Source organism: Apostichopus japonicus, chromosome 20 (assembly GCF_037975245.1).
Source record: "Apostichopus japonicus isolate 1M-3 chromosome 20, ASM3797524v1, whole genome shotgun sequence".
In the NCBI taxonomy this organism is placed as follows: Eukaryota; Metazoa; Echinodermata; class Holothuroidea; order Aspidochirotida; family Stichopodidae; genus Apostichopus; species Apostichopus japonicus.
The window spans coordinates 31,024,469-31,036,291 of record NC_092580.1 but is presented as its reverse complement, the minus strand read 5'-3'; the positions used below and the strand labels follow the sequence as shown (position 1 = coordinate 31,036,291).

Here is an 11,823-nt window from a genome sequence, read left to right as displayed (position 1 = left end):
TGTATGTGGTGCCGATTGGGCAAATTGTTCATATTGTACATGTATCTTGTATTGAGGGCTCCTCTTGAAAGCAGTGCTTCTGCGCTGAGCAGGACTACCCTCATTCAAGATGACCATAAAAAAGTATTAAAAAAAGAACTGTATGTACACTATTACTAGCCTATAGTAATCATCTCCTTGATTTATCAATTATCGTTGCGGTTAGAATTTTATCACCCTTTTTTTTAGAAATAAAGTTGTCCTTTTTTATTAGAAATAAAGTTGTCCTATGTGGATAAATTTGAAACACCATAAAAAGACATTTACAGCTGAATTATCCAGGTTGGCATCATTGGTTTTGCACATTTGGTATATACTTTTTGCCAATTCACAATCCCTGCACAACAGTAGGGAAATTACCGTTCAGACGAAAATATACGCTGTCTAGCTGTTAATCGCGAGAACCAAAGAAAAACTAGTTAAAAGTCATATAAGGCATGTTTTATAATTGTCTTCTGTTTACCGTCTTACATGCACAGTTGGGATCTCTGGTCACAAACTTGCAATGGTAAGTTTTAGTTTTGTCACGTGATGTAACAAAATGGTCATTTTCACTGAGATTTTTTAGAAATTTCTACAATTAAGATGGTAATTTTTTTTACCTTTTATTTGCTGGATTAGTGCATCTACGGTAAATTTAATATTGTTGACCTTTTGTTGAGATTTGGTCAAAGTATGCACTTTTCAGGTAGCCTATGTAAGAAACCGTTTTGCCATGGGTGAACGGGTGGTGTAGCGGTATACATTTTGTTCGCCCAGCCCACAATCAATAGATTCTCGTTCAGTCAAGTCCTCCGACTCGGAACAAGATGTTGTCTTGAATGGTTAAACATATAGGCTATTGCAAAGGCGTACGGGACACTTGTTAGTTGCCACCCTATGCAGAAGAAAATAATAATAATATAAAAAAATAATCATATTAATAGTTATAATATAATAGTAATAATAATAATGAAAACAACAACAATAATGATAATAGTATAATAATATTCAGCATCAGTTATATTTACGAAGCTTGAGCGACCACAAATGTAGGAGAAACCCACAAGACGGGCTTATGGATTACAACTTACACGTCGGGTGGTTTCCAGTTTCCATAAAGGTAATAGCAGAAATTAGCAAAATGGACGCCTCCCGCCCCCCCCCCCCCACTCCCACTTCAGGGGACTCAAACTTCGGGTAAAAATTGTTGAAAAAGTCTAGCAGCCTCGGGACGAAAAACTAAGTTTAATTAAAATAATAAAACAAATATTGCGATGGTTTTAAACACTGTCGCTTGTCCGGATTTTTTCAATTCTTGTCCGAATTGTTTCTGATTCTTGTTCGAATCGTTTCCGATTCTCGTCCAAATCGGTACCGATTCTTGCCCAAATCGTCAACGAATCTTGGTTGAATATTACTACAAATGATAAAATTGTCGCGAGATAATAAAGATTGCCAGACTTTTCATATCTCAAAATTTCACGGGACTCAAAACGGTAGTCAAAGCAAGCCCCTCTGCGTTGCAGATCAGGTCGGAAAGTGCTTTGATCTACTTGCCTGCAAGTACAGTCAGTTCTAGTTACCTAACAATTTTTAGAATGATTTAGCGCCATCGTTTATTTTGTAGCGCGTGTACTTTATGTTCAACTATACAATCTTGTATAGTTCCGCGATGTGAATGCACATTGTATGATCAAATACTAACAGTGAAAGGCAGTTGCGTATTGGCACTCTAAAAACAAAAATATAATATATAAAAAAAAGTCCATTTATCAGTGTCCTTGAATGCTAGATGGTAGAATGAAGCTTTCTGATCATGTAATGAAGACATTTCGGGCGGGGAAGGTGTTCAAAGATCAAAATACTGAAAGAATCAACAGTGTAGATTTTTCCCACAATGGCGAGACATTGATCTCGAGTAGTGAAGACGACTCAATTGTTATATACGATTGCTTAGAAGGAAAGTAAGTTGTTAAAATGACTAATGTTATTCATAAAACGCATTAACGAAGACGTAATAAACATTCTTATTCTATTTTTTATCACTTGGGTGCATAGACAAATCACCCAAATTTCTCTGTCTAAGCCAACCAGCATCGGCCTAAGTTAGGCTGTGGCCTAGGCTAGCCTACAATGATGTGATAGGCGTAGGTCTATAGTATTTTTGGCATAGGCCTAGCCAAAAGTAAGGTAATCAAGAAGACCGTCGTTTTCATTCGCCTTTGCCAACGGTCGAATAGTGATGTAATACTAATATTCACATAACCACTCGGCGTTAATTGCACAGTTTTCGGTCCTGATATTGAAGCAGAAAGCAGGTAGAATACATGTTGATATGTGACTTACTGTATGCATGAGTTAGGCTAGGCTATTCACAATGTGATTTAGTATAGGTCCTAGTATGGCGTACAGAAACTTTTTAATGCTAAGAAGTCAGAGAAGTGTTCTCTCGTAGATAAACTCATGAATATTACTTTGATTTTTCTCTGTGGTTCTGTTTAATCTATCAACTATATGTGATTTCACAGATGTGTTGGCCAGTCAGAAAGAGATAAAATAGCATGTAAAAATCTTGACTTGATTCAATCAATTGAAGCAAGGAAACACTTCTGTTGCTTTACACATGGATAACATTTGACTGTGTAATTCCAGTAAATGGGTGAAAGAATTTGTGACAGTGCCTCAGAATAAAACATTTATGTTTTCATTTACTGTAGAGATTTTAACGGTTGTTTGAGACTTATCCGGATGAATTTTTCTCCAAAGAGTGGTTGCAATATGACTTTCAAATACAGCTGCTACAGTGTCTAACAGTGCAGCTACATGAGTATATCTGTGACTGTACACGACCACACAGTTTATAAAGTCACTTCACAATGCTAAGGGCAAAATGATATTTCAAAGGACAACAGTTTAATATGGCAATTGCTGATTTCGCTCTGTGGTTTAATTTTGACTTTCAATTATGTCATTTAATGGATATATTGATCACTCAAGTCATCACAAAACTGCTTTAACAGATAAACATTTAAGATTTGCAGTCTGTGACATTTTGAATCTCATTAACAAGTGTTTTCTTCATGTTTTGCAGACCCAAGAGGACTTTATACAGTAAGAAGTATGGCGTGGATCTCATTCGCTTCACTCACGCACAAAATACGGTCATATACACTTCAAACAAAGTTGATGACACAATACGGTATCTGTCATTACATGACAACAAATACTTGAGATATTTCCCCGGACACACCAAAAAGTGAGTGAGCACAATTTAATTTTACCTCTGTAGCTTGGATTTGTACCACAGTTAAATGCCAAACCTGCCGTATATGAATTTTAAAGCAGATGTTGCAAACCTATCGCTTTTTACGTAAAACGAGATTGGTATGAATTAACCATAACTATCTCGATATTTCCACCAAATGGAAGATCATCAGCAGGTAAATTACTTAAATTGATTTGATTTTCAACAATTCTTCACTGAGACACTTTTTATGTTAGCAAATTTAGCTTTGGACCATTGCTGTACATAAAATTTCACAGTCAAGCTGAGGAATTACATCATGAAATAAAAAAGAAAATAGTCTCAAATCAACTAAGAAGATCTTCAAGTTTCACCGTTGCAACTATGATGATGATAAAAATCCTAGTACATCCTTAAATCACAGCTACAGTATCAGTTGTATACTGTAGGTTACACACGTATGAGCTCCTTAATATGTGTATACACTATTAAATTAACTCCCTCGCAAGATAGATAAATATCCAGTTTGCTTTAAAGAGCTACGTTCGTGTATCCATTTGTATGTGAATGACTTTACATCAATTTTCTGCAGAAACAGAATTGGAAATTACATGATTCGTGGCAGGCTTTTACTTTTGCTCCTTATTATGGCCATGATCAGCAATATTACAATAACAATTTTTCATCTTCACAGAGTTGTCAGTCTCAGTATGTCTCCAGTCGATGATAGTTTTCTCTCGGGTTCCTTGGATAAATCGTTGCGATTATGGGATTTGAGGTCACCAAACTGCCAGGTATTGCCTTTTGACTCATTCATTTGTCCTCGTGAATGTGTGATCTATGAATATTCTGGAAGTTGATGCATAACAGAGACAAGACAAAAATTAACCCACGTTGAATCTTGTAGTTTGTTGGTTAAACAGTTATATATAGTCACTGAATAAATCATTGTTTGGTGTGGAAATGTCTGCTATTAAAAACATGTGATAGGTTTTACAAGACAAACATACTGCCAGCGGCGGAGCTAGGGGTATTGGTCAGGGGGGGCGAGAATGGTCTGTAGGGGCGCTTTCGTCACTATCTAAGCGCCACGACAGGTTGACGCGGAGCGTACTGAAATTTTTGGAGTAAAGATACTCCCTAGATCGCTGGAAATGACCCTTTCCAGGCCTTGCCAATTTGCAGATAAACGAAGAATAAATAGGTGTCATCGGAAGTTTATATGGGTCTTCCGTGGTTAGAGCATTTTGTCAGAAAATTACACCAACAAAATGTGACAAATGTCAATAGGTAGATGAGAGCGCAATAATAAAGTCAATAATTGTGAATAAGTAAAAAGTGGTAAAAAGCTGAAAAGGGTGCCAGCAGTCCATTTGAGTACGTCAGGGGGGCATCGGCCACCCTGACTGTATGGACGCTTCGCCACTGCATACTGCATGACATCTGTTGAAATGTTATTATTTACAGAAGACTTTTATTTTTTCATTGAACCAGGGGTTAATGCATCTGCAAGGGAGACCTGTTGCATCTTTCGATCCAGAAGGTCTGGTCTTTGCATGCGGTCTCAACTCTGAAATGATAAAACTATATGACCTGAGGTCATTTGATAAGGTGAGTCTTTTATTCTTTTTTGAAGCCTAAACTCTGTTCCAACAGTGTCGTCTTCTGCCGCTACTAAGTATCTTCCAAAGTTTCACCCGTAACAGCAAGTTTGAGAATTGCAAAAGCTTTAGTGTGAAATGTCCCATACAAATGCACAATATTAACTTTACAGGCTGTTTGGCTCAGTTGGTAGGGTACAGGACTGGTAATTCTGAGATCACTAGCTCAGATCTTATTACCTAGACAATAACTTAATTGTTGTGTATTTCACTATAGAATCGGTCGATACATACATATTCTGCTCTCCCACACAGGGTCCATTCACAACGTTCAAATTACCCCAAGACAGAGACTGCGACTGGACGAGTCTCAAATTCAGTGCGGACGGCAAGAAAATACTCATCACAACAAACGGTCCAGTTATACGATTGATAGATGCCTTCTCTGGATCACCAGTACAAACTTTCATGGTGAGTAGTACAGAGCAACAGCAGCAACAAATGTAAAATAAGTACATGGAAATTACCTAAACCGTTGCCCCACTTTTATTTTTGGTCTTAGACTAAGTAAGCTTCATAATCGAAAAAGCAAGCATTTGTGGATGCCAAGTTGCACATCGTGAGGTATTCCACAAAGTACCAAGGTAACCTGATGACTATTGTAGCTCAGGTCTCTGTTAGATTTACCTTACACAAAAGTTCAAAAAACAATTGATTTAATCAACGAAATAGCATTGGAGTATGATGATTCCTTTTGTTTTCATCATTTATACAAATTTCTGTCTCTTTCAGATACATTTGCCCCCCCCCCCCCAAAAAAAAAATGTGTCCTTAGACTTAGAACTTGGGCATAAGTGGAGCTTAACTGAAATTATCATTGATAGGGCAAGTCTTAAGTAAGACCCCTTAGCTCTAAGGTGTTTGTGTGTAGATAAACCACTTTTGGTTAATTTGATATTTAAAGTAGTTTTCCAAGACGACCTCAAACATGACAGAATAAAACAGTTATGTGCTATAAATTAATTCACTGATCTTTGGTGATGGTTTCCTGTATTAATCAAACTAATGATTCTACCTTTACCATAGCATGGAGGAGGAGTAGGGAAGGGGGAAGGAGGGGGTGGAGACTTTATTTAGAGAAACTCAGTGCTAGACTGACCTTTGTATTCAAATAATAAAGGCTGTTACAATAAAAACCCAGTAAATTTGTAGACTCCATTTGATGCGTGTTATCTTGCATCTGTGATGCACACATGACACTGAATAGTGACAGTATGTGTAAGGTGCAGGTTCGGAAGGTGGGGGGGGGGGGGGAAAAGAGAGGAGGGTGCCCTGACCAAGCAACCATGAGACATTGTTGAGGTAGGCACAGTTTATTCAGAAGGATAATGCTGATTTCCATCAATTATGATAGCTCACAGGGTTACACACCAATATAAAGGTAGTTGTTACCATAGGATTAAGGCAGTGATGTTAAGTAAAATGTATTTGAAATGTATACATAATATTATTCTTTCAGGGTCACCAAAATACGAAAGGATTACTATTAGAAGCTTCTTTCAGTCCCGATGCTCAATATGTACTGTCAGGTAATTCATATTTATCATTTTCAAAAGTTTCTTAAATTGCCTTGTCTGCTAATATATTTATAGACCAGTTTTTATATCTAAATGTAATTACGTTGTGTAAATGTGCTGCATTTGAATGGATTGAAGAAACTGTTTGTACTATACTTTACTTACAAAATACATATGAATAGCAGAATTATTTCAACCTGTTTGATTCTAAAGCACTTTATTTGTAAAAAAAATGAAAAGCAAAGCTTAAATATCTGTTTACCAATTTTGATGTTTTTTCATGCAACAGGTTCCCAAGATGGCAAGATCCACGCCTGGAACGTGGAGAGTGGATTGAAAGTGGCTGTGATGGAGTCCAAACATGACGAGAATCCTGTCTATTGTGTTCAGTACAATCCAAAGTTTATGATGCTAGCTTCTTCTTCTCTACATATGGTAGGTAGCCAAGTTTTAGGTCAAAAGCGCAAATGTGTGCCAGTGCTATTTTCTTGGGCTCTGCAACAAAGCAATGAATGTTTATATAAAACACATTTCCAACTTGTGTCTGGTAAATCGGTCTAAACTGAAATCCATAACAAAGTGCATTTGAGATAAGAGCAGCCAGGTGTCATTTCAAATACTCAATAGGAAAGTTGTAATAATTTATCCTTTTTTTTTTCTGTATTGTTGCGTTCGATTAGCACGGATGCCTTAAAGTATGGTGGTGGATGGAATCACTAAGTACTCGCCAATTTGACATTTGTTTGCTGAAGAAAATCTAGCGTGGTTCATATGGTTGATTGCAGTCCCATTTTGAATAACAATAGGTAGATGTGAAAAAAATTGCCAACCAAAATACAAGTTATCTCTTTTCTTGATTGTGTTGCTGTTTCAGCCTATTGGTTGGATATTTACAATGGAGAAAACAAAATAGAAATACAAGCAGGGCATTGTTATGTGGCTGCTGTTTTATGCAATATGATTTGTGTGGATATTAAAGATATGTGTATATTACATAACAGCTGTGTGATAAGCCTCGGTTTCACCCTCCCACTCCCGCTGCCCACCATGCCCTGCTTGACACATGCCTGCCTTTCACTTCCCTCCCACTCAAATTTGAAATTGTATATAGGAGTTGAACTGTGACATATTTCAATATTGCCTTTTGTAATGGGCATATCATGTTAGCTTGGAGAAGCCTAAATCTGAACAAACAGCTTGATTGCCTATTGGTCACACTGTGTTAAATTAAATCTACTTTCACCTTGTGATATCGCTACTAGCCATTTGTTATCATTGCTCGTTCATGATAAGTTTGTAACCTGAAGGTGAAAGTGGTGACCTTCGAAACACATCGTTTTTCTGCAGTGTTTTTGTTATTAGATGTATTCGTTAAAGTCTGTGTTGTTCTCTATTTTTTATAGATCATGTTTAATATTAACATAAATTGTATCTTACTGTGCTAGGAAGGAAACCTCACTAGATTTATTCTTTCTTTGCAGTGTTTTTGGCTGCCAACTGTAGACGAATGAATCTTATCGCAGGAGAGCTAGATGAACGAGAGGCAGAACGTTTTTACTCCAGCAATGAAATACTCCAGGAAGACCGGCCACTAGCATCAAGAAAGACAGAGACACTGTGGAATGAAATACTCTAGCAGAAATAGTGATAACAAACTGGTCACAGCATAAAATACATTGTGTGTCATTGTACCATGCAGAAGTAGAGGTCTGAATGATATTATGGGATTCTATAACCCTGAGCCTTCGTCCAAGAATGCAAAATAACTGAAAAAGAATGACCATAGCCGAGTGGCATGGGTTAATTGTGACTGACGCAAGATGCAAAAGGACTTTTCCCTACATGCACCATAAAGAAATGTTAAAATTGGAAGATTCCCAAAACAGCATTACAGTAAATGTTCGAATGAACTCACTACTCAGAAAACAAGAAATACCCCAGAGTAGTCAGTTATAAAGGTATGGGGGCAGGTAGATAGTGGGGGGGGGTGGTAGGTGGATGGTCATAATGTAACTGGACATTATAATTCTTGATGATGACAATTGCCACAGAATATGAACAACCAAAGTGTAGTCTTGTTTTTTCTATCTTCTCAGCTATCATATTTTTTGTAGCTAATATTTGAGTTAAGTTTAATCGTAATTATTAGTTTGGGGTTTTATTTACTTCAAGACATAAAAGTGACATAGATTGAATAGTCAGTATTCTGAATGCCTACAGGTTAAATCATTGCATCTTAGTAGTTGTTTAGAGGTACTTTACACAGCTATATATAACCTGGATCAACTCAGAACAACTTAGCAATCATCAACCACACATTATCAACCACACCACACATCATCAACCACACAACACCACAACTACAGTAGACCAATAACCACACCAACCACACTACACCAATAACCACACCAACCACAGTACACCAATAACCCTACTACCAACTACACCACCAACCACACGACACCAATGACCGCACTTCCAACTATACCACCAACCACACTACACCAATAACCACTCCACCAACCACACTACCAACTACACCACCAACCACACTACCAACTACACCACCAACCACACTACACACAAACCATACAACTACACCACCAACCAGACTACACCAGCAATCACACCATCAGTCACACATAATCCAAAGAAGACTATCAAAATAATGTTTCCTTGTTGTCTGTGTTTTCGTTAACTAGATGTTTGTTTGTTGGTGTATTTGTAGCAGGGGATGGGGGGGGGGAGGAGGGATGGGAAGGAGAAGATGAGGTGTAGTCAACTGATAAGGAAGTGACTACACCTCAACACACACGTTATGATTCTTCCCTTATATCTTGATTATCTGTAGGTCAAATGTTTACTTCCTCTGGTTAATAGTCTACACCCGTAAATATGTTTTGATACGTTAGCAATGCTATACGTGTTGGAGCATATTTGTATTTGAAGTAGACCTGACACATCATGGACATGCTTCATTCACAAAGATGTTGTGTCTAATGTGATGAATTTCATGTTTACATTACTAGTGATAGGTTTTTCAATTAGTTTCATGGTATGCAAAATGTATTTTCCACCAGTTTACACTTTAAGTTTTTAAATACACTATCTTTCTTTGCAAGGACACTTTTATCAAGAAAAGGGATTGAATGTAATGTTTTCAAATATAATTTCTACAAAAAAAGAAAGAAAAAAAAAATACATCTTTTGTAAGTAACAAATTCTCTGGTTGACTTATATTTCGTTTTTCTGTGTTTGAGTGTAATTAAGTGCTAGTTGAAAGTAAGATTTACTCAAGAGATAGAAGTCTTAGTAAGAAAAAGAAAAAGGTTTATTATATTCTTGTGTCCTCTTCGTTTTTTGTTGAGAAAAAGCCTGTTGCATATCACCAAGCAAAAGTTCTAGTGGAGGTAGCAAGCTAAAGGGTCAGGTACAAGGGAGGGTAGTTCTAGTGGGGGCTGGTTGCTAGCTAAAGTATTAGGTAGGAGGGAGGGTAGTTTTAGTGGGACAGCTAGCTAAAGAATAAGGTAGGAGGCAGGGTGGTTCAAGTGGGATAGTAGTTAAAGGACAAGGTAGGACGGAGGGTAGTTCTAGTGGGATAGCTAGCTAAAGTATTAGGTAGGAGGGAGGGTAGTTTTAGTGGGATAGCTAGCAAAAGGACAAGGTTGGAGGGAGGGTAGTTCTATTAGGGGCTGGTTGCTAGCTAAAGGTATGATAGGAGGGAGGGCAGTTTTAGTGGGGCTAGCTTGCTAAGGGATCAGGTTAAAGGGAGGGTAGTTCTAGTGGGATAGCTAGCTAAAGGACAAGGTAGGAGGGAGGTTAGTTCTAGTGGGGGTAGCTAGCTTAAGCACATGGTAGGAGGGAGGGTAGTGTTAGTGGGATTGGTTGCTAGCTAAAGGAGTAGGTAGGAGGGAGGGTAGTTCTAGTGGGACTAGTAGATAACTGTATATCTCTGATCAGTTCAGTTGTTATCCTGGTGACACTGTAGATACCATAAAAAGGACAGCAAAAATCAATAGTTGCTATGCACATGAATGCAAAATCATATTTCAATTTAACAATCATTTCCTTTTTTTCTTCTTTTTTTTGGCATTCTCAAAAGGTTTTAAATTACAATTTTTTTACACCTTCAATGTTATTAAAAGAAATACTAAGCTGTTTTACATAATTCATATTATACATATTTAAGGTAAATTATTTCATTTTTTGTCCATATTGTTACTGAATACCGTAAGGTGAAAATAGAAATTTAAAATGTTACCCAGTTGCAATTTGGCAGAGGGTATTTGAAGAAAGAAAGAAAGAAAGAAAAAGGAAGGAAAAAAAAAATTAAATACAAATATTCTCTGTGATGGTGCAAAAAATGTGACAAATTGTGACCAATTAGATAAAGTATTACATATTGCTCTTGAAATGAGGTTTGGCTTAAAATGGAGAGGGAAAATTTTGAAAAAAGAGAGACATTTGAGATGCAATCAAAAATTTCTGAGTGGCAAGTCTTACTTTCTGTTAAAGCAAGAAACAAGGAACTTTTAAACATGTTTTCATTAGTAGTTAATAACCGGGTGGACTCTAGGACAAAGATATGCACAGACTTAAACTTTGGCATAAAAATTTTCATAAGACACATAAGACATGATTTACTTCATCCCATAGCACTACATTTAAAAAAAAAGACAGTCTTGTCAAAAGATTGTCTCGTGCAGATAGATAGGGACATGATGGAAGAAAAAAAAAAAGATATAAAAAAGGATTAAACAAAAGCAGAATTGAACAGGATTATATACTTAACTGACATTGTCAGCTGAGACAATAGGCCTTACAACAATGGGGAACACTGATAAAGACATTTGAGATATGTAAACAACATTAATGTGCTCCTCAGCAATACCTCAGTATAGTTACATCGGCAGTCTGGAAACGTTTAATTCTACAACCCCCGGATCTTCCATGAGGATTGAACTACCACCCATCAGACCCCCCCCCCCCCCAACGAATCAATACTTAGAATGCATCAAAGCTAGCTAGGACTATGGAATTTATGCTAAAAATAATGATCGACAAGTTTCCAGAAACTGTAGATATATTTCCGACACCTGGAAAAAGCTTGAGACACAACAATTCTTTATTTGTTGTTTTTCGACCCACTTTTGGTTTGGGCCCCATAGTTAGCAGACTGTCAGTTGGACGATATCGATACCTATACTTGAAAGAATACGGTACAATTATTCTACAGCACTGGCCTCCCCACTGCTGTTAGTGGGGGTATGTTTGTAACCTGAAATCCTCATTATTGATCAGATACAATAAGACAAAGATCCCAGGAGAGGAGCGAGGGGTGGGCAGGAGTGGGGATTGAGTTGGCTCGAACTTCACTTGG

General features: G+C 37.3%; 1 protein-coding gene across 1 annotated transcript; it reads left to right on the top strand.

Moving 5' to 3' along the window:
• The first annotated feature begins 1,720 nt into the window (after positions 1-1,720).
• On the top strand, positions 1,721-11,432 carry LOC139962246 (WD repeat-containing protein 82-like). The gene is made up of 8 exons (XM_071962295.1): positions 1,721-1,985; positions 3,113-3,277; positions 3,960-4,059; positions 4,760-4,876; positions 5,182-5,337; positions 6,386-6,455; positions 6,733-6,878; positions 7,925-11,432. Exons 1-8 carry the CDS (start codon positions 1,807-1,809, stop codon positions 7,952-7,954), a joined length of 963 nt encoding a protein of 320 aa, XP_071818396.1. The 5' UTR covers positions 1,721-1,806; the 3' UTR covers positions 7,955-11,432.
• Positions 11,433-11,823: the final 391 nt, after the last annotated feature.